Below are 24,644 nucleotides of genomic sequence, written 5' to 3'. Positions count from 1 at the left end.
GCGTGTGGCATGGGCAGCCTACATATCTGGAAAGGCATCATCAATGCTGACAGTTATATCCAAGTTCTAGAACAACATATGCTCCCATCCAGACGTCGTCTCTTTCAGGGAAGACCTTGCATTTTCCAACATGACAATGCCAGACCACATACTGCATCAATTACAATGTCATGGCTGCATAGAAGAAGGATCAGGGTACTGAATTGGCCAGCCTGCAGTCCAGATCTTTCACCCATAGCAAACATTTGGCGCATCATAAAGAGGAAGGTGCGAAGAAGGTGCAAAGAAGACCTAAGACAGTTGAGCAACTAGAAACCTGTATTAGACAAGATTGGGACAACATTCCTATACATAAACTTGAGCAACTTGTCTCCTCAGTCCCCAGATGTTTGCAGTCTGTTATAAAAAGAAGAGGGGATTCCACACAATGGTAAACATGGCCTTGTCCCAACTTTTTTGAGATGTGTTGATGCCATGAAATTTAAAATCAACTTATTAAGTGATACATTTTCTATCTATGTTGTATCGGGTTTGTAGATCCAGGATTTAGCTTGCAGATACTCAGCATGCCACCAGGAGTCAATACAGAGAGATATGACAAGGTAGCCTGGTCCAACATTCACTGGTCCACCCCTGGATGTGCTGAGCCAATTTGTGCCGCCCCTGGCTGAAGACTTGGGCATTCTCTTCATACCACTACCATTTGCTCCGAGGGTGTTAGCTGAAGTTTAACACTGAATTGATAATTTGGCATGTACACACAGAAATAAACAAGAAACCAGGCAAGCCTAGTTCAGCCGGCCCACAATAGAAAGTCACCATCTCGAGATTCAAACCCGGGCCACCCACGTGAAAGGCTGTGTCGTTAACCTCTACACCATGGAGCTGCACATTTATCAGCTGTCAGTATAGCCTCTTGCCTCTATCCTGAACAAATCCTCTTTTGCCACTGGCCGTTTTAATAGTTAATTGGCCATTTGTGAATTACATTGATACAGTTAAACTGACTAACGTTTCTTACCAAGTTTACATCCACCACAAATAGCGTCTTTGTATGCCGTTTGCCACTGGCTGTTTTAACAGCATATTAGCCAGTAATAAGCTTTACCGGTATTTACTAACTTCCTGGAATACTCATAAGAATTGAGCAATTGCTAGCGAGTCTGCCAAAGCAATTCATTTCATGGCATAAGAATGTATTTTTTTCTTTCATGGCAAAACAACATACTTTTTTCTTTCATTCGTGAATGACATTCATACAGTAACTATCAATCAAGGCAATGATAACTAACTTTTTCATCATTTGAAAAGATAAGAGAATCATAAAAAGAAAAACACAAGTCAAAAATGCTACAAATGTATTTGCATTTTAATGAGTGAAATAAGTATTTGACCCCTTGGAAAAACATGACTTAGTACTTGGTGGCAATACCCTTGTTGGCGATCACAGAGGTCAGACGTTTCTTATAGTTGTCCACCAGGTTTGCACACATCTCAGGAGGGATTTTGTCCTACTCCTCTTTTTAGATCTTCTCCAAATTATTAAGGTTTCGAGGCTGACGTTTGGCTATTCGAACCTTCAATTCCCTCCACAGATTTTCTATGGGATTAAGGTCTGGAGACTGGCTAGGCTACTCCAGGACCTTAATGTGCTTCTTCTTGAGCCACTCCTTTGTTGCCTTGGCCGTGTGTTTTGGGTCATTGTCATGCTGGAATACCCATCCACGACCCATTTCCAATGCCCTGGCTGAGGGAAGGAGGTTCTCACCCATGATTTGACGGTACATGGCCCCGTCCATCATCCCTTTGATGCGGTGAAGTTGTCCTGTCCCCCCAAAGCATATTGTTTCCACCTCCATGTTTGACGGTGGGGATGGTGTTCTTGGGGCCATAGGCAGCATTACTCCTCCTTCCAAACACGGCAAGTTGAGTTGATGCCAAAGAGCTCGATTTTGGTCTCACCTGACCACAACACTTTCACCCAGTTCTCATGTTGGGGTGCTGCAGGATTTCAGTCCTTCACTGGGTAGTGTGTTACCAATTGTTTTCTTGATGACTATGGTCCCAGCTGCCTTGAGATCATTGATAAGATCCTCCTGTGTAGTTCTGGGCTGATTCCTCACCGTTCTCATGATCAGTGCAACTCCACAAGGTGAGATCTTGGATGGAGCCCCAGACCAATGGAGACTGACCAATGGAGTTATTTTGTGTTTCTTCCATTTGCGAATAATCGCACCAACTGTTGTCACCTTCTCACCAAGATGCTTGGCGATGGTCTTGTAGCCCATTCCAGCCTTGTGTAGGTCTATAATCTTGTCCCTGACATCTCATTGTTCTTGGCCATGGTGGAGAGTTTGGAATCTGATTGATTGATTGCTTCTGTGGAAAGGTGTCTTTTATACATGTAACACGCTGAGATTAGGAGGCCTCCCTTTAAGAGTGTGCTCCTAATCTCAGCTCGTTATCTGTATAAAAGACACCTGGGAGCCAGACATTTTTCTGATTGAGAGGGGATCAAATACTTATTTCACTCATTAAAATGCAAATACATTTTTCTGGACTTTTTTTGTTGTTGTTCTGTCTCCAATTCTGTCACTGTTCAAATTAAACCATTAAAATTATAGACTGATCATTTTTTGTCAGTGGGCAAACGTAAAATATCAGGAGGGGATCAAATCTTTGTTCCCCTCACTGTACACATTGACAGCAAATTTGACTGAGGGAGATGTTAAGATACCCATCAGGGCTATGCATTTAATCAAAATACTGTTGTTTTAAGCAAGATTAAACGTCTCGCCGTCCTTAGTATTGACTTATTTGAAGCAGAACCATGCAGACTTTTTATCTCATCCTCATTGGACATAAACGCAGCCATAAATGTCATACCTTGTTGGTGAGAAGCTGGCACACTTGAGGTACATAGTCGATGAGGCAGCCTCCACTAGGAAATGCTGGGATGTGTAGTGCAGAGGAACCGCCTAGGGCACTGATGGACAGAAGGAAAAAGAAAGAGTTACAGAAATGTACTGTCCCTCCTCAAGTAGATTCTGTAAGGGAAATCTGTAGCTTTTGAGCACATTGAGGCAGGTTATCCAGTGTGTCATATAATGGATCTATTTAAGACCACCTGTGATCTCCTAATAGGAACATTATTGTGTTTCTTCCACTTCAAAAGATCATACTCAGCTATTTAAATTGGCAGAAAGAAGAGTTGGAAAAAGAGGCAAACAAATGATGGAACCTGTGTCAAACGTTTATATACATTTTCCACACACATCACTTTGCGGTTTACTCAGAGGTCTTTTATCTCAAGGAAAGATGTAAACTTTAGTCACAAAAGCCTTTTTCTGCCACTAAGCACAAAAGCTACACTGACTCTGGCCTTGGCACCAGCCCCACCCAGTTTTACAAACAACAAGTTTTCTTGGACTTGACTGACAGGGGTGGCGGTTCCAGTTCCTACGAACGCATGCATGAATGTACCCACACACACCCTTTCCTTTTCTGCAGGGAAAGATCAACAGAAGTGAGGCAGGGGAAAAAAAGAGCAGGTGGAGGTAGAGAGAAGGGCGATAGGAACAGCACACATGCCGTTTTACAGTGAGAAATAGGAAAGGAGGTCAGGGCTCGAAATGCACCACTACTTCCTATGATCCACACAAGAAGGGTGTGCGAGTGTGTGTTCAAGTGTGTGTATGTATCTGTAGTGCAGGCACATTAGCAAAACCACTTCTAAAAGATGTGAACACAAACAACTTTCTGCTTCACCACAACCTACCCAAACGTATGAACACGCTAAAAGAGGACAAGGGTTTCTGGTTTACACAAAAAAAGCCATTGGATAACGAAAAAATTACTTGATAGAAGGGGGGTCGCGGCTAAACCCTAAACAACTGTACCCTCTCATAGAGCTGGAGGGGTCATGGGCAAGGCATCATGTCCTGCCTCGTGAAGACCTCTATGTCCTTGAGTCGTGGGGACACTTGGGTCGGCGAGGCACACAAAATCTCATACGCTCAGCACGTTTGTTCCCTACGCCGTAACGCTGAGGATGAGAGCCGTGACTCATCCCTCCTCCGGCATCTTCCTATCCTTCTCCTCTGTTTGTTAGTTTGTTTCCTCTTTTGACGTCCTCCGCTCTGGTCCTGCAGCGTCGCTCCGGTGGTGATTAGCGCACGCCTGTTTAATCAGGAAAACCGACCGTTCGCTTGGTCCAGGGATGACTAACAGGCCGACAGTTGTCATGTCACCCCACCCCCTTTATTGTGAAAGGGGGGGGGGGGGGGTTGAACCACAGGGCTCACTGGAAATCCCTGGTTGTGGTGAGGCCATGTGAAGACATAGATTTACAGAATGAAGACATTTATTAAAAACTTCAAAAACCTTTGAAACTGAATCAATACTGTTGGATAGAGCAGATTTCCCTCACATTGAAAGAGTCCACTCCAGAGCTTGACATTTTCACAGAGACCTGAACTCCCTTCTGGGAGATTTAACTCTGCTTACAGATCATACAGTACATTTCAGCAGGGAAACTGAAACGGATCAAACTCAGTCGGCTGGCATTACAAAAGATTACGACAGCTGACTCTAGCTGGCTATATGAGACAAGATGAGTTGAATAGATAAAATGGGTTGGAAATGTTCCTTGTTTCAGTATTGTCTAGACGAAGACAAGTTAAGCCATGAAGTTCTATAAGCCTACTGAGGGTGTTAAGAACATGATATGACTTGTCAACTCGGGTCCTGATTTCAAGCAAGGTGTACCAGTTCAACAAAAGTTTTTTGTTCAATTTCTAGAATAGTTAATTAAAATAGATCAAAATATCTATCTATCTATTATCACTACATCTGCATTTCAAAAAAAGATGGGCTTTGTTAAAAGTACATTTGTGGAATTTCTTTCCTATTTAATGCATTTGCCAATACAGTATATCACAAGCAAGCAAGATGTCTTATTTCCGTAATAAACTGGTTACCGACGCAATTAGAGCAGTAGAAAGTGATGTGATGTCATACCTGTAGTACACAGTGTCATATACCACAGCTATCAGCCAAAAAGCATTCAGGATTCAAACCACCCAGTTTATAATTAGCCTATATGCAATACAACCCTATTTCCAAAAAAGCTGAGATGCAACTTTAGCATAAAATGTAAATAAAAACAGAATGTAAGGATGTGTATTCTGATAAATTCATTTAAAGGATGTGCATTCTGCAAATTCATTAAAACCCTATATTCAATAAAAAAATAAAAAACATATCAAATGTTGAAACTGAGACATTTGAGACAGTTGCTTGAACAATTCATTTCTTCAATCTAATTTGACCTGAATTGATGCCAGCAACACTTTTCAAAAAGTTGAGACATAGACAAAAGACTGGAAAAGTTGTGTAATGCTAAGAAACTAAACCTGGTGGAATATCACACAACTAATTAGGACAATTGGCAACAGGTCAGTAACATGATTCAGTATAAGATCATTCCAGAGAGGATGAGTTTTTCAGAAGTAAAGATGGGGAGGGGTTCACCACTCTGTGAAAGACTGCAGGCAAATAGAGCAACAATTTAAGAATAACATTTCTCAATGTAAAATTGCAAATATTTTGGGATCTCATCATCTACAGTACATAATATCATTAAAAGATTCGGAGAATCCTGAGAAATCTCTATATGCATAAACCAATATGGGATGGCCATGATCTTCTGGCCCTCAGGCGGCACATCATTAAAAAGACACAATTCTAAAGTGGAAATCACTGCATAGGCTCAGGCACACCTCCAAAAACAAGAAAAAAACAAATAAACAAGATCCAGAACTGCCCCGCCTTCTCTGGGCCTGAGCTCATTTAAGATGGATAGAGGCGTAGTAGAAAATGTCATGTGGTCTGACAAATCAACATTTAAAATTATTTTTGGGAATCAGGGACACTGCATCCTCTAGACTAAAGAGGAGAGGGACCATCCGGCCTGTTATCAGCGCACAGTTCAAAATCCAGCATCCTTGATGGTATGGGGGTGCATTAGTGCACATTACATGGGTGATTTGCACATCTGTGAAGGCACCATTAATGCTGAACAATATATAAAGGTTTTGGAGCAACATATGCTGCCATCCAGACAATGTCTTTTTTAGGGAAGACCTTGGTTATTTCAGTAAGACAATGCCAAACAACATTCTGGACATATTAAAACAGCATGGCTTGGCAGTAAAACAGCCCAGGTGTTAAACTGGCCGGCCTGCAGTTCAGACCTCTCCCCTATTGTCACAAAGTGCTTTTACAAAACACCCAGCCTTAAACCCCAAGGAGAAAACAACAAAAGTGTTGAATTTCAGTGGTTAGGAAAAACTCCCTAAGAAGGCCGAAATTTAGGAAGAAACCTAGAGAGGACCCAGGCTCAGAGAGGTGACCAGTCCTCTTCTGGCTGTGCCGGGTGAACATATTGAGAGTACACATTTTAATAATTAATAAATGCATCTGGACTGAGTCCAGAGTCTATTTAAACCTAGTCCAGGTCAGAAGCATGACCAGATGGACAAGGACAGGGACAACATTGGGGGAGGTGTCAGCACAGTGGCAGCTGAAATTGTCAGGTATCGTCTTGATCTGCAACAGAACCAGGAGGACTTTGGACAGGGACAGCAACGGGTCTTTCAAGCCAGGTACTCCTCAGGTGTGGGCCAATACCTCCTAAGTTTAAAACGGCAGGACAGGGAACATTTTGAAAATGCATATCTACAAGGATTTATAGTGGAGAAGGAAAACTGACCCTACTCCCCCAGCACAATAATGTAAGACCTTGGTGCTGAGACCAGGGGTCCAGTGACACTGTGGCCCTATCTGGGGGAGGTCCCGGACAGGGCCCAACAAGCAGGAAATCAATCCACCCACATTTCCAAGCAACAACCAAAGGGACATCCACCAACCGCAACCACACTGAATGAGGGCTGAGTATTGCCAGCAAAGTACAGCCCAATTGCACAAGAGCGCAACAGAGAGAGAACAACAAGCCAGTGACTCCGCCCCCGAATGGCATTGGAGGGAGGGCATCCCAGTGGCGATGAGAGCCCACCTGGCAAGACAACAAAGGTGCACATAAGCCTTTCTGGCCACCTTCATGCCCCTGGGCCAGAATACACTTAATCATAGACCATGCGGTAGAGATGAGTCTTTAGTAGACACTTGAGTTTGCATTTCTAACCTTAATTGGCAAACTATTCCACAGTAGTTTAGCTCTATGAGAGAAGGCCCTGCCTCCGGCTGTTTGTTAAGAAATTCTAGGTACAATTAAAAGACCTGCATCTTGTGATCTAAGGTTATGTGTAGGTATGTATGGCTGGATCACTTCAGCGAGGTAATTAGGAGCTAGTCCATGTATTGATTTATAGGTTACCAATAAAACCTTAGGTTAACAATAAAAGATTATAGCAGCTGCAATCCTATACCAAGTAAGAATGGTAAAACATTTCACTTTCAACACTACAGAAATTACTGTTAGAAGAAGTAATTTTAGAAGAAATTATGCAACAAAGTAGTAAAAATGCCCCTGTCCCAACTGTTTTGAAATGTGTTGCTGGCATCAAATTCTAAATGGGCATGTATTTTTCCAAAAACAATAACATTTCTCAGTTTCAACATTTAATATGTTGTCTTTGGACTATTGTCAATGAAATATAGGGATAAATGATTTGCATTCTGTTATTATCTGCATTTTACGCAGCACCACTATGTTTTTGGAAACTAGGTTGTATGTAGGCTCTGCTAAACTTAATAACAATGACTATTTAAAAAACAAGTGGTCAGCTTTTCAGGATGATTACATACTCTATGGGATAAGGTTCACCTAGCAACTCCATCACCTACTGTCATTGGCTTTCAAAGAATAATCAAATACCCTCGCAGGACAAGGCTGCACTGATTTAATGAGCTCACAAATGACTCCTCTTTTTCAGTGAATATGGAGCTATCCATAGACCTAGCTACTGAAGAGCCATGGCAGGTTGTGACCTATGTAGAAGCTGCAAGACATTGTCATTTTACCTGACCAACTGAGATGTCAGCAGTGCTGCAATGGAGCTGTGTGGCCGGATGCTAAAATCTGAAGAGTGAATGTGACGGCACAATCATTATGTTTTTTGTTAGGGATTGACAAGACTGCCTTTGTTGGTTATTTGGTTGCTTTTTTGCCCCAGCCAAGCATAATCTTTCTAACTTCAGAAAGAAACACTGTTAGTACTCATGTCTCTATATAATTATGTTGGATAGAGGATTGTTGATAATTGTAGTAATACTTATAATTTTTATACCTGGGGAAGCAAAAAATAAACAAGATTTTCAGTAATGCCAGAGGGACGTTTCTATCTGGAGCATTCTGAATGTTTCAACTGACGCCCTATATGGCCCAACGTCCAAGATTTGAAGGGAAAGGATGATGAAACGAGGAAGATGATGACATTGTATGGGTCAGACAGAGGTTGTAACTGGGCCACTCCCATAGGAAAAAGTCACTCTGTAATTGCCAGAACACATTGTGGGAGGTATTTTGTGAAAGCTGTGGATGCTCGTCAGCAGATTCATCTCTGAAAATCTCTGGGAGTCTTCTTACTGGCAGGCCTCCTTTATAAACTGAAGATGGTGCGGTTGTTTTACACAATGTGGGCTGCGACTACTGTACAGCACTTCTGCAACGTAACCAATTGCGGTTAAGCATCTAATGTTACTCACCTCTAACGGTCATTTATTGCCAGGGTTTACATTGCTTGACAAAATACTCATAGGTAGCCAGTTACACTGTTCTAGATGTTGTTTAGTCTCGATATAAGATGCTACATTAAACCAAGATCACTGATGCCATAGTCCTGCTGACATTGAAATCTGATTAAATGAAATCACTGCTGTCTGATGTGCTTTCCAGTAATGCTATGGTCACCCAGCTCTCTGCATTGAAAAGCGCATTTCTAAGAGCTCCGGCTACCATTGTGGGAGCCGTAGGCATATGCACTATTAGCACAGTGCTCCTGTAATCTATACGCTACAATGACCAATGCAAAGCAGCTCGCGATAACGAGGACAAAATGCTCAGACTGTAAAAGTCCATGCGCCCACACATCCATCCAAGAATAACCTCATGTCATTCAAATGTAAATGCAGACGGAGACGTGCAGAATGGCAACGCACCAGTAAATTAGCAGACTCGTCACTCACGCGTGTTGATTGAGCCTGGGAACAAAGAGGCATGTGATTGCCATTGTGACGGCGCACGCCTCAAATTGCAGATTAAATGGAGGCTGATTAGTCACTAGCCTCTGACGCTGTCACATGAACTGTACAAATGGAATAAAGATGTTTCTTGTCAAGATATTTGTAGATATGTTTTGTCCATCTGACCCATAATACTACTTCTACATCACCTGAAACGGCTTAAATCATTTGTAGTAGAAGTTCACGATTAAACCTGAATTCCATGCAGTTTCAATGCCAAAATGGAAGGATTCATTGGGGTAAACAGCTGCAAAAAAGGTTACAGACATGCAGGTCTGACTGCCAAGTTACATTGTCGAATTGAGATCAAATAAAGGCTAAGACACACATGCACACAGTAAAACACACATGCTCTATCACCATCCATCGGAGTCCCCAAAGATAATCTGTTGTGTTGATGAAGTGGGGGTCTACTAAGAGCAGAGTCACAAGTAAAAGTAGTAGCAGGGACACCTAAGGGGTTCTTAGAGAAGGGCATCATTGGAAAAATATATAGGACTTGGTCTGAATTAGTAAGTGCATTGATAAACCTCCCTAAGGGATTTGGCCACTATTTCACAGTTTCACACAGGCTACTTAAAGTTTGTCGACAATAGACGTCACTCATGACATTATCATTCCAAGGCAGTGAGCTGTGTTGACCGTATGTGACCTGTCTTGTGTATAAATCATATGGTGTATATATGAGCAAACTCTAACTGTGAGTTCTTAACAAATGACGTGTTCTCAACATCCCTGACGGCATTCCATTTGGACTAGTAGTGGGTGTGTTTGTAGTTCCGGGGTTTGCAACATTCATGAAAGGAACAATCAAGAAAAAAATATATAAAAAGCAACTAAAACCCTTTTCAAGTGCAATTCTGTCATTGTTCTGATATATAGCACCACGAACAAACAGTCTGATCAAAATCTGGTGTTCAGGTTCACAGAGCAGTCGACAAGACGGAACGGCTGTCCAGTAAAGTTAAAGGGAGAATGAAATTGAGGGAATTTCCATTAAACTATCCTTCAGACATGACTTTTCATATGAAAACCTAACAAGAAAGGAAACATGATTGTCAAGTATGTAACTGGATAGCCTATCCAAACTGAACCTCAAGTGTCAATGCAAAGAGAAGGTATGATTGTGATCAATATTCAGTATACTTCAGGACAAAGTAGGCAGCAGACAACCAGCCTGCATGGTCCTAAAGCTTGGCAACCTATACAGCTATTTTGGTTTTGATTTTGGCAGCCTTCCTAATGAAATGTTACTGTTTATGAACTGATTCATTTTCTCCACTAGCATTACCAATGAGGTTCTTAAGGTGCTGGGATCTATAAACACCCAGGCAGCCAGAAGGCGTGTGGTTGAAGAGCTGCATGCAGGATGGAGACCCCTGGTGCAGGGTCACTCCCCAAACTAAAACACGTCACTGGTTCTCAGTAGTATAACCACAGCCCAGTTTTGAGACCACCAGCACAGCCCTTCAGGCATTTTCCTCAGGCTACGATTTGGCACTCTGGTGAGACACCTCTGGCCTGACAAACACCCGCCTTACACGTTCATCGGTTTGTCAGTTCAATCCCAAATTATCCTTGTGGACTCTTATAGTCTGCTGTCAGTACCCTGGTGGAAAGGGCTTTGGTGTTAGAAGGAGTGTCTCATTAATAGCTGAAAGAGAAGGTCAAAAGTGAATTAGGAAAACATTGGAAAATGTGACATTCTGATCTCTCATCACTTCTCTGGTTCAGACATAAATTGCCACAGACAAAACTGCGTCTAAAGGGATTCAACTGCTTTTGGTTAGGGATAGACGGTGTTGTTAGAATTTCTGACCTTTTGAACAGGGACAGAATCACAGAATCAAGCATTTCAATTAAATTTAAGATTAAACTTAGTAGCAAACCAACTAAATGTACTACATGTTTTAGGAAATGCCTTAATTTACCCAAGTTAATCATAATGTGTAAAACTTGATCGCTATTTTCCATTTCCTTTGGTATTTTTACTCTCCGAAACAGCATAGAAATGCACTTTTGTATTTTTCACTTCCTGAAACAACACGGGAATGCCCCTCAGTGTGTGTTTTTGCATTTGTGTATGTCTGTGTGTGTGTCTGTGTGCATGCATGAGGTGCATGAGTACTGTATGTTTACACTTCGTGCAGCCGTTTGCACTGATGGTTGTGATAACAGTCGGATAGAGATGGAAAGGCATACACAAAAACCTTGATCAAATGTTAACTAAAAAGTAGCCTACATTATACATTTTGCAAACAGGAAAAAACTGTTTTTGTTTGAAAAAATTCTAACAATCACCCCCTCCAAAAAAGGCCCTTAAAGTGTGCACAACTAAAATGTCACTTCTCATGATAAAATACTCAAGAAAACGTCCAAATTGTATGTAACATAGTCACAATAAAGTTCCTTTGTCAACGTTCCCCCAGGGACACAAATGCCATGACATGGCTGAGGGTGCAGTCAGGCATAGGGGCAGCATGGTCCGGTACAAATCATCTCCACTGCACTGTGCCGTGGGGAACACTCACTATTCTGTTAAGGCGGTGGACAAATTAAGAGAAACACCTAACAATACACTAATATCAAAGACCTAATAAGGAGTTGGACCACCCTTTGCCTTCAGAACAGCACCAATCCTTCTTGGAATGCTGTCATAAAAGTCCTGAACTGTGTGTAGCGAGATAACTACTCATGTAGTTCTTTGAGGGATGAAGGAGGTGGAAATCTACTTTGCATTCTGCGCCCCATTAAAATGGCCATAATGACAGAGCAGAGCAATCACAAAAAGGTTTTCTGCTCCAAACACCAAGTTATGAGTCTTTCTATGTTGGCCCCGGATACAAGTAATTTCCGAATGGCAGCCTTGCCATACATTTCTGATTTTTGAAACTCACCTACGTACAGTTTTTGTTGAGACTGGGTCACAGAGGTGCAGATTCAAATTCAATTCAGTGGTAAATTGAGTAACTATCCTGTTCAGTGTCTGATTATTCCTTTTCGATCAGGTTCGACTTGCCACCACTGTTCCTCTTTGCTGATGCAATTTGTCTTTGTTCTGCATATGCTGCAATAATTTTTGAGACAGATCCCCTTTAACACATTGAATCATTTTAAGTGATGCAACTGCAGTTAGGCAACAAATATTATGCCTCTTTTAGCCGCGGCTACATTTACTACTGCTGCTACTATTGCTACTGCTACTACTATTGCTACTACTGCTTTTAGTTGAAATCTTTTAGTTGCCTCATGTTGCTCTGAAAAGTCCAATATCGAAGTGCTAATTGTCGGACCTCTTTTTTAAGTCATACATACATACTGCTAATTGGCAATCGACCTAATGTGACCTCCGCAGCTGTTTGTAATTAACATTTAGTTACTTCAAAGAAAGAGTATTTTCCCATGTGGTGGTTCTGTTATTCTGTCGACCCCCTTTACATGTGCGTATACGCACGTGTTCAGTGTGCCCCTAGCTATGTTAAGTAGGCAGCAGCCTCATCAGATGAGCCTAGGCACATCAAGGTGTCTTGTATCTGCGGCTATGAGAGATTACGACAAATGATTGCAAATAACTTGAAGCTTTTACACTGCCAAAAGAGCACACACAATAAAGCTGGCTGATGTGGACAGCGTGGACAAACATCCATATCCACATAGTTGCCAGATAACGCTAAACAGAACGACACTTTTGTAACATTAAGGTGACGCATATCATTTGGCATTAACTTCACCACTCCTTAAATATCACTCATCCTTTGGTCAAGTACACACCCTGAACTAGTGAAATGTCACTCCTCCCCTAGTGAAGTATCAGCGATGTATTAGTCAATTGTAACGTACAGGTGTATTTTTTGTTGTCTTCATAGCATGTATTTGTATACCATTTGCAACCAGCAGAATAACCTTTTTTCTGTATTTTTCTGTGTGTTTTAATATTTTATTAAGACCAGAGGTGATACAGAATGGTGGATGAGAGATGAAGGGTGGGAGCGGGAAATTAGACCAGGCAGGAGCAAGATGGGTATAGCTGTAATGATGCCTGCTTTAAAACATGGTCAGATTCCACCCTGGGGAACTAATTGCTAAGTACTGACAAAAACAACAACAATCACAATACTGGTAATCACAATAAAACCAGTAGTCACATTTTATTATTCCATTTTGTCAGTCATTAATGATATACCTTGTTGTTTTTAAACAGCAGAGTTACACTGAAAACCCTGAAAATAAATTAGATTCAGTGAGCCATGCAAGTTTGGCAGCAGTCTCCCATCAGAAAGGACAGGGAGCTGACTAGCTAAATTACTTATGTTTATTACATTTGGGGAATAACGTTGGTGTCAAAGTTTTTATTGGAAAACAATATCTGATCTTCCTTCAAATAAAAGAAGTGGGGAAGTTTTAAAACAACGTGGCTCTACTGACTTGGATAGATTAATCACAAACTTGTTCTTGCTCCAGCATTAAGAGTCTTTTTTTAAACAAAGGAGCATTATTCTTAGCTAAGTATGGGGTCAATTCAATTTGAATTTAGAAAATTACATTAAAAATAAAGCGTGTAAAATGTATATTGCATAAAGGCGTTTTCATGTTTTTTTGAGAGAGCAATGTGTAACCCTATGAAAATCAATATCTTTACAGAAAGGGAACTGATTCCAAACAAATGTTACGTGAACTGAATATCTATTTATGTAATGACGAGTCAAATTGTTTTTCTTAACAGCAGTAAATAAAGTTAGATTGTTATGATAATGTGGTTTACATTTCAGTAAACTACAGTGTCATGGACAAGTTCATGCATTTAGCAGTGCCATGTTTACCTCAGCACGCAAAGATTCAGCAGATAATGTTATAAACATGACAATCACAGTTTGTTGTAAGGAAGCGTGTGATAGTGAAAGGCATGTTTTCCAAAACTACATATATTAACAAGAAATGCTGCATTCAAATATTTATTATTCAGTATTTCAATAGATATCTACTGTAACTCATATGCCTTACAAAAACTGTAGATAATTAAGTCTAGGATAGTCTAGGATTTTGTAAATTGTTCATCAAAACCAAGATTAGATATGTACTGCAGTACTGAGGCGACAGCTCAGTTTCTGTACAGTGGACAAAATAATAAAAAAAAAAAAAAAAAACAGTTACAGTAGGACATCGGCAAAAGATACCATGCTAATAAAGGAATGGGTCATGAGCCATGATGACATACGTGCCTGCAGCATCTCCGTCAGTAAGAGGTGGCAGGAAAGAAGTCCTAATACCTGTCAAATTACGTCCTCTGTGAACACATGGGGAGTACAGAGGCAATCTGCATTTTGACATATTGAATTTGAGGTGATCCCTCATGATGACCCTGGTGAACATGACAACAGGATACTCGGGTATTGTCGTACAAGGATTTATAAACCTGGTGGCAATAATGCAATTGTACTGCAAGACAGTGACTGGAGCCACCCAGGGGCCACAGTGAATAACATGTATTCAACATCTGAAGAGTTGCGCCTGTATATGCTACTATTTGTTACTTCAAATAGTTCCTCAATAAGAGGCCAACACTTCCTGTGGTTCTTTCTGTAAGGATTAGGGTCTTTACACTCAGGAATGGAGGACCTAGTGCAAAGGAATGTAAAGTACAAAAATGTAAATACAGGAAAATAAGGGGGCCACATTAATGAATGAAATATTTATTTTTATATTCACCAACAGAGAAATGACCAGTATTGCCTATCCAGCACCCACAGCAAGGCCAGCAATAGTGTCAACTTTTGCTTTGCTGTATGTTTAAAAACATCAGCATATAGTTTCACCATGGGAAACCATCTTCGCAACATCAAAAGCATTCATAAGATCAGGTGTACAGTGGATATAAAAAGTCTACACACCCCTGTTAAGGTTCTTGTGATGTAAAAGAATGAGACAAAGGTAAATCATGACAGAACTTTTTCCCCCTTTAATGTGACCTATAACGTAAGAAAAGGCTTCCGTCTTGCCACCTTACCCCATAGCCCATTCATATGAAGAATACAGGAGATTGTTGTCACATGTAGCACACAGCCAGTATTTGCCAGAAATTCCTGCAGTTCCTTTAATGTTGCTGTAGGCCTCTTGGAAGCCTCCCTGACCAGTTTTCTTGTTTTTTCATCAAATTTAGAGGGACATCTAGTTCTTGGTAATGACTCTGTTGTGCCATATTTTCTCCATATTTTCTCCACGATGAAAATCCTACAAGAACAGCTGAACTTTATTTGTGATTAATCAGTCACTTTAAATGATGGCAGGTGTCTAATTACTTCTATTTAACATAGAATGTGGTTAATTCTGAACATAGCCACATCCCCAGTTATAAGAGGGTGTACACACTCTTTCATAAATGAATTGTTCACATAAATGAATTGTTCACATTACAGGTCACATTAAAAGTGGAAAAAGATATATCTCATTCTTTTACATCACAAGGGGTGTAAAAGAATGAGATAAAGAATGACACAAGTGTGTAGACGTTTTATATCCACTGTATCTCATCTCATTCAGAATTGCTAAAACTTTTATTTTTAAATTCTTGGACTGAACCACATTATTTTTATCTACTGACAGTTCATTAAACCATTAGCTTACTTAAACAAGTCATAACTTGGTACTCCGAAGTAAACTGTGTAAAGGCAGTTGGGGTAGGAATAACATAGTAACATCATCATAAATCACTGAGGCGTGTTCATTTAACATTTCCAGACACAATTCATTACAAAAGTTAGCTACTATTTCTAGGATGTTGTGAGCTTGCTATAACAAAGCTCAGTACCACACAATATCAAACTGATAGCAACAAATAAACATTGAGATTGATAACTAAATATAGATGACACAATTTCTAGCTAAGAGACAATGCAAAGTTGACTTACCATTATCATGGTGATTGTAGAGAACTATAGAGGTTAGCTAGCATGCTAGCTTGCATCTGTAGTGTTATGAAGTTTGCCGCGATGGCATGTTTGCTGTAAGGAGCATTCAACTTAATGTAAAAAAATAAAAAAAATAAAAGAACAAACTATCTATGCTATGATGATTTATTAACATATGTATCCGATCGAACTGAGTAGGTAGATAGTTAATATCTGTGACTCAGTGCCTCATTGTTAGCTCATACTGCTAGGCTAAGTTGTGCACGCTTACATTCTTGTCCACATTTCCAGTTATAAGGACGGTTTCATGCAGAAGCATGGGTAACATTTCATTAGTTCAGGGTTGACACCAGAATAGGGGAAGGGTGAAAAGTGTGACATTTCACTGTTGAATGGCTGATACTTGACAAAGTAATGGTTGACCTTTGAGAAGGAAAGTTGATACATAACCAGGGCAGGGGTGAGGACTGAGGAAGAGGGGCGACAAGTGACTAGTGCCAGATTGAGTTGACCAAGAAAGAGGTGCGAGCCAGAGACAAGTTCCTACTATGTTTTCTTACTCGGCAGCATACAAGCAAACACGAGTATACCAGCTCCCCGAAACACACACACAAATTGTTTGCAGGGTAATGAACACATGCCAGCAAACACACATCGATACAGAAATAAAAACACAGACGCACTTGGGAAAGATACACGCATGCTCCAATGAAAGCATGCACACAGACCCAGACATTGGTCTGCACAAGATTTTCATAAAACGTTGAGGCGAATTGCAGCGCTACAGGTTTCCTTGGCAGAGGCAAATGTCTCCCCATAAACCTACCGTAAGCACACATTCAAACTAGACTACTGTGTGGACCAAAACAGCAAGAATATATGTTTTTTTAAAAGATCCTATGCGGACTCTTGGGAGGAGGGCGGAAGAGATGTTCTGCCAATCCATCATTTGTTGACGGCTGGCCTAACCATGTCCATTTAGCTAGAAATGATTTAATGATTACAGTAAGATAAGAAGCATGGAATTGAATGACAGACACTTCAAAAGGAGTACATTCCAGCCTGTCCATTTACTGAGTGTCTATTAAAGGCACTTCTGAATAACAACAATAAATGTTTCAGGTTCTTTGTGCAGCGCATATCAACATCCCAAGGACTTCTCTTCAGCATTAATTAAAGAGGCACAACAGAAAGGGCTTTGCTGTCCAAAAATCAAAATCTCATCCACAGCATGTCACTAGCAGTGTGAAATGAATACAAACACACAGAAATAGCTCACTTAAATGGCTAGTTGGTGAGTTTTGTCAATAATCCCTTTATTTTCCCTAGTCAGAACTTGCAGATATTGTTTCTTATATTTCTGCAGCAAACATGCAGAAAGTTAAAGGCAGTTATGCAAGTCAAAGCTGACTGGGCGTTTGTCACCATAGACTTCCTGACATTGCGCAAAAGCAAGTTAGCAATTACACAATTGCTAGACGGCAACATCTGTGCAAACTAACGTACAAATGCACATACCACAGCTATGCACCTATGTATAGGCAAATACATGGGATTCAATGGAGTAGCTAGGAACCTCCGGTTTGTTTTTGAGGAGAAAGATAGATGGGGGACAACATTGAGTGAGAGAAACAGGTACAACATCGATCGAGAGAGAGGTAAAACATCATAGCTGTGAGGGGGGTAGGCATTCCTAGTTTTGCTCAAAATCTCTTAGATCCTGGAGCTATAGTGGCCCTCTGTGGAGGGAGAGAGAAAGAAGAGGGAGGGAAAAGAGATATCAAACAAATTCAAGAGATGGGAGAGAAGAGGGGAGCCGAGAGGAAAGCTGAAGAGAGGAAAGAAGAGCCCCCCTGTGTCATTTTCCTTCTCTCTCTCAAGCGGAGAGCGACCTCGCTTGTTTATAGTAGCTGCTCTTGGCTCTTCTTTTAAGTCCCACTCTCTTTCTCTGTCCCTTTGAGGCTTTGCCAGGGAGATCGAGAGGAGCAAGGGAGAAAGAAAGGAGAAAGAAAGGATGGAGACCAGAATGAAAGTGCGAGAGAAGAAACATGAGTTCTGAGGAAGAGATAGAACCCTAACACCTTACTATTAACCCAACACAAAATACCTAGTCATAAACCTAATATTTACCCTAATAATTAACTCCTAAGTATCACCCCTAAACCAAACCTGAATTCTAACACCCAATCCAAAAGTAGCATTTCCAGATTGGCAGACAAAAGGTCCTCACTTTTTAGTATTTTCCTTTGTTAATTATAATTTTGAGAAATTCAGGCTCTTACCAGTAAGACACACACACGCATGCACACACACGCACACAGCAATGCTACACTCAAGCAATAATGCACAGGGGAACCTCCATTAAATCATAATATCCCCAGACCATATCTCATATGGATCACAAAGCACAAGATGATTACTGAATAAAACAATTGAATTTGTCAACAAAACACTGATCAGGTCTCAACAATTCCCCTGAAACAGCCTGATAGGTCCATAGTGTAGATAGGTCGCCAAACCCTCCCCTGTTCCTCCCCTTCATGCCTTTAGCCTCCTTCTGTCCAATCGCCTCACTAAACCATCTGAGAAGTGGCCGTAACAGCACTGCTGCCTGGTCAAACACACAGGCAAGGTCAAAACCCACACACATACAAACTCACAAACGACCTGACACAATTCTATGGTAAGCATGCTCCACCTTGTCGAAGATTCGTGACCACATTTTTATTTGGCAATTGCAATTCAAACTTCCATGAATTAACACCCTGAATAAACTGACCCAAGACACTGGCGCTCCTTCGCCCAATCAGACAATCTTTCAACATGAAGAGTAGAGCCTGTGGGAGTCTAACTAGAAGCCCTGATTAAAGTGTGTGGTTTGGGGCCATTTTGATGTTTCATTACAATGCTGTGAGGGGGAGAGAACATGTGGGAGCAGGGAAAGGGGTAACCTGTCACAGTATATCTGAACACATAAGTAAACAATAAGGTAGAGAGACTGAGGGAGAGAAAGAGAGCAAGGGGGAGAGAGAAAGAGCAGGAGAGAAAGTGAAAAGAAAGAGAGAGAGAAAAATAAGAGAAAGGAAGAGAAGGGGGAGAATGGGGGAAGATACAAAACTATGGAATAATAGAGAGCAACGAAAACCTGCCTACATGTAGAGGGAAGGCTCTGCAATCATTGTAGTACAGCATAACACGAGGGAGCTGCATTTCCTGACAAAATGTCTATATCAAAAATGTTTATCCATTCTGTTGGGGTAGGACGAACACACCAGTGGATAGGCAGCACATTACACTGTTACCTGCCACAAAATAAGGGGGTGTCTAACAAACCTGTATGTCTTATGACTTTTATCATTAAAGTTTTTAACTAATTGTTGTGTCGACAATTTTCATTATCGTTATTACTTTAATGATGTTACACTGTAAATCAGGAATTATTTATAAAGTATGCATTGACAATGTTACATCAAGCAATTACATTGATTTGAGAGAGAGATAGAAAGAGCAGAAGAGCGAGAGGCAAAATAGAAACCGAGATCTAAATCAAATTGTATTGAAAGTGCACACCACCAAGATCTTAACACAGTCTCTTCTGAAAATGATAGAGAAGATATGGATGCTTAATAAAATAAAACCCCAAATGATAAAGAAATCCAGAAAAGAAAAACAGAAGCATGCATACATGATGACAAACATGAAGCTAGGGGGCAAAGTCCATAATAATAGGTGCTGAAGCAAAACTAATGTAACTTGGTGTCACAAGGTCAAAGGGAGCCAGGCTCAGGATACGGAGAACGGGTTTAGTAACATAGCTGCACAAAACATGAATAGTGAGTACAGTTACAGAGGAAATTCTAGACATAGATTTACACAAAAAAAGCATGCGTCAATGCCTGGAATAAGTTAATGGTTGAAACAGCGTACAACGTCAAAATTACCACGTAACGAAGAACACAAGGACTAGGGGAGCAGAGGAAACAGATATACACATAGTAATGATGAAATAAGAATCAGGTGTGTGTCGCTGGAGACAGGACAGTCCGTGAGCCATTCAAGACAAAAGTGTTGTGAGGTGTTGGGAAACTAGTGGTGACAGAGGCTACAGAGGGGAGAACAGGTATTTGATTCACTGCCGATTATGTAGGTTTTCCTACTTACAAAGCATGTAGAGGTCTGTCACTTTTATCATAGGTACACTTCAACTAAAACAAAAATCCAGAAAATCACATTGTATGATTTTTAATAATTAATTAGCATGACATAAGTATTTGATCACCAACCAACCAGTAAGAATTCTGGCTCTCACAGACCTGTTAGTTTTTCTTTAAGAAGCCCTCCTGTTCTCCACTCATTACCTGTATTAACTGCACCTGTTTGAACTCGTTACCTGTATAAAAGACACCTGTCCACACACTCAATCAAACAGACTCCAACCTCTCCACAATGGCCAAGACCAGAGAGCTGTGTAAGGACATCAGGGATAAAATTGTAGACCTGCACAAGGCTGGGATGGGCTACAGGACAATAGGCAAGCAGCTTGGTGAGAAAGCAACAACTGTTGGTGCAATTATTAGAAAATGGAAGAAGTTCAAGATGACGGTCAATCTCCCTCGGTCTGGGGCTCCATGCAATATCTCACCTCGTGGGCCATCAATGATCGTGAGGAAGGTGAGGGATCAGCCCAGAACTACACGGCAGGACCTGGTCAATGACCTGAAGAGAGCTGGGACCACAGTCTCAAAGAAAACCATTAGTAACACATTCCGCCATCATGGATTAAAATCCTGCAGCGCACGCAAGGTCCCCCTGCTCAAGCCAGCGCATGTCCAGGCCCTTCTGAAGTTTGCCAGTGACCATCTGGATGATCCAGAGGAGGAATGGGAGAAGGTCATGTGGTCTGATGAGACAAAATAGAGCTTTTTAGTCTAAACTCCACTCGCCGTGTTTGGAGGAAGAAGAAGGATGAGTACAACCCCAAGAACACCATCCCAACCGTGAAGCATGGAGGTGAAAACATCATTCTTTGGGGATGCTTTTCTGCAGAGGGGACAGGACGACTGCACCGTATTGAGGGGAGAATGGATGGGGCCATGAATAGCAAGATCTTGGCCAACAACCTCCTTCCCTCATTAAGAGCACTGAAGATGGGTCGTGGCTGGGTCTTCCAGCATGACAACGACCCGAAACACACAGCAAGGGCAACTAAGGAGTGGCTCCGTAAGAAGCATCTCAAGGTCCTGGAGTGGCCTAGCCAGTCTCCAGACCTGAACCCAATAGAAAATCTTTGGAGGGAGCCGAAAGTCCATATTGCACAGCGACAGCCCCGAAACCTGAAGGTCTATATGGAGGAGTGGGCCAAAATCCCTGCTGCAGTTTGTGCAAACCTGGTCAAGAACTACAGAAAACGTATGATCAGTTGTAATTGCAATGGTTTCTGTACCAAATATTAAGTTCTGCTTTTCTGATGTATCAAATACTAATGTCATGCAATAAAATGCTAATTAATTACTCAAAAATCATACAATGTGAATTTCTGGATTTTACAGACATCTACATGCTTTGTAAGTGGGAAAACCTGCAAAATCTGCAGTGTATCAAATACTTGTTCTCCCCACTGTATACTGAACCAGGGGAACAGTGGTGGCTCGAAAGCTGGTGACATCAAACCCCAGAGCTGCCCCTGGACCAGATGAGGCAGCCCTGGACCAGATGAGGCAGCCCCGGCGGGAGATGTGACAAATGGATTGTAATTAACTCAATTAAATGTAGTCTGAAGTAAAAGTTACCCCACTAAGAAATGACTCAAGCAAGACATCATACTTTTAACCAAATTCATTTTTATCCATTTGTTGACAGTGCTCCTTATATTCACTGGTAAAATTGGGAATAAGTTAACAATAAAAAAACATTGGCTTTCTGAAAATCACACCAATTCCATTATTTTTAAGCCCATTGTTCCACAGACCAAATGCATTAATTAGATAATAAAAGGAAGGACAACATGTTAAATCTGCTCCTACTATGCTAATTATTCTTATTTTTTGTCTATTGCCTATAGCTATAATAAAAAAAATTATGTAGGTTTTACAGTATGTTTGACAAATTATTTTCATAATTACAAAATGGTTGCCCCTATTGCTGCCAATGTCCACTGCCGTTTCAATTTCAACCCTTCAGTTACTAAATGCCAATCACCAGACCAAATGAGGAAAAAAGTGTGGATGCAATTGACTTAAATGCACGCTGCCAAAGCATTCTACAATAGGAATGGGAGTAACAGCTAACTAATGTATTGGCAACACAGTGGCCTACATGAAAACATCACTACAAAATGGTAATAGAGTGAAGGCAGACAAACGAGGGGGGGGGGGGGGGGGGGCAGAAAGGTGGGGAGGCAGTGTGACTTGGATGAGAAAAGGGGAGCAGCAGAGAGACGGGGAGACCCAGCAAGAAAGACGAGAAAGACGGGGCCAAGAGATGGTCAAAATGAGAGGGGGGAGATAGAGAGGTGAGAGACAGAAAATAGGAGACAGAGGGGGTGTAGACAGAGGGGGGAAGGCAGATGGGGGGGGGGTTAACAGCGGAGGGGGGGTAGACAGAGGTGGGGGTAGACAGCGGGGGGTAGACAGAGAGGGGAGAAGGGGTAGATGGGGGGTAGACGGGGAGACAGGTGGGGGAGGGATGAAATTCAAGAAGGATAGAGAGAGCAGAGTGCTCTTAACCTGGTGCGACAAGGCATGCGCTCGTAAATAAACATCTCCAGAGATTATTCTGAGCACGAAGGGCCAGACCTGGCCGGCTGGAGGGGGGCCCGAGGTCAGGAGATGGGATGTACACTCAACTGACACACACACACAACCACCAAAACCTGTGCACCTATAAAGCACATGCACACTATGCACAAATACTAACAGCACATGCAAATTACACACATGGAAATTGGGCAAGCGGAAAACACGCGCACAAGGCAAGATACTGGCGTGTTGAATTATACATGATGACATCATGTGCTGCAGTCACAATACATTTTTGTTTATTATCTTCTTGAGTCTTAAATGCTCTAGTTCTGCATCCTACAAGTCTGTCTCCTCTTGTCAAGTTATGGAAAAGAGTTGTAGCGGACTGTTGGGCATTAATGATCATATGCAACCTGAACATTTTACTCCACCCAGGAGAGCAGGCTTCTCAAGATCCTGGCTCCTTTCAAGGTTTCTTCTTGTACTTAGTTTTCCTTACCTTGGCTTGTCCTTAACGCGTTTAACTTCTTAGGATACTGCTAAGCCATTTTAAACAAATGCACTTGTAACATGATCTAAATAAATCATATTCATGATAACACAATATTGGTTCAGAAACTGTTGGAGCATGGTGTTTGTAACACCAAAGACTCGGGTTTGCCCACAAGCCTGTGGGCATATTGATTATAAAAGTTTGCTACACACAGCCTTAAATAAAAGCACCTGCTAAATCAAATTATATTAACAAAGTCTGATTCATGCACTTACTGTTCAATGCTGGGCGACAGGTAGAGTTTAGGGAACACCTGGGTGGCCTCAGCATCTTCAAAGCTGACGAAGAGAAGGGCTACGTCTTCCCCAGGGTCCAATGCTGTGTCCTGAGGGAGAGGGGGATGGGGAAGTTACTACTCACAAAGAAATCTCTCATGAAGAAATTTACTCATGTCTGAGGATCATTCAAAATCCTTTGGCTTATCTGAAGCGCAATTCCCTGTCCAAGCCGGATTTAAGAACATTTAAGTGGATGTTTGAGAAAGAGCAGAGGAGACAAATAGAGGAAACATCGGGTTGGTTTCACGCTGTTTTAACTACACAGACTAGCTGCACTGATGACTAGGAGCACCAATCAAATCATGTGTGAGAGAAGCCACCCAAATCTGCTCTCAATGAGCTGATGTTGCCGATATCTTTGAGGTTTGAATTTCTTCTCTTTTCTATCTTCACATATCTGCATCAGTCCTTTGTTCCTAGAGCTATGCCCCATGTTCTGTGACAGATCGTGGCTAGCGCATTCCGACATTAAGAACAAAGCTGAGGCGTTAATCAAATGTCTTACAGTTGGTTTGAACTCATCCATTTGCGCTAATCGCTGCCCTTCGTTGGAATCACCCACACCACCATACAGAGTAGGGTTAAGGCACGGTGCTACCAGTTGCTTAGCCAGGCAACTCAGCACAGCCAACCCGGTAACTGGACAAGGCACAATGGGGGCTGAGATGTCAGAGAAGATGCTGTTTCATTGAATGGTGTGAAGCGGTTGACCAAGGCAAAGAGAAGCTTGCGTGCACACTCACAGAATCTTTCAAGTCAAAGCGTGTAAATCATTTTATTTTTATCTAATTGCTGCTGCAGTTTAGTTTAATGGGGTTACATGAGGGAGTTGGGTACATTCTTCACATCAATGGTTCCCTCTCTGGCTCTGAATGAGGATGGTGGCCATACTTCTACATTTGAA

The 24,644-nt window shown here is 41.5% G+C and overlaps 1 protein-coding gene across 2 annotated transcripts in view; it reads right to left on the bottom strand.

The window, feature by feature from the left end:
• Positions 1 to 24,644, bottom strand: part of babam2 (BRISC and BRCA1 A complex member 2) — a 124,341-nt gene that overhangs the window by 26,122 nt on the left and 73,575 nt on the right. For both annotated transcript variants that reach the window (XM_020054091.2, XM_010892361.4), the window contains exons 7-8: positions 23,678 to 23,787; positions 2,887 to 2,986 (exon numbers count right to left, since the gene is read on the bottom strand). In XM_020054091.2, the coding sequence (XP_019909650.1) occupies positions 2,887 to 2,986; positions 23,678 to 23,787 (210 nt within the window). The remainder of the gene's footprint in view (positions 1 to 2,886; positions 2,987 to 23,677; positions 23,788 to 24,644) is intronic.

This window comes from Esox lucius, chromosome 15, assembly GCF_011004845.1.
Source record: "Esox lucius isolate fEsoLuc1 chromosome 15, fEsoLuc1.pri, whole genome shotgun sequence".
NCBI lineage: Eukaryota > Metazoa > Chordata > Actinopteri > Esociformes > Esocidae > Esox > Esox lucius.
The sequence above is the reverse complement of the archived record's forward strand: the minus strand, read 5'-3'. Positions and strand labels throughout refer to the sequence as shown.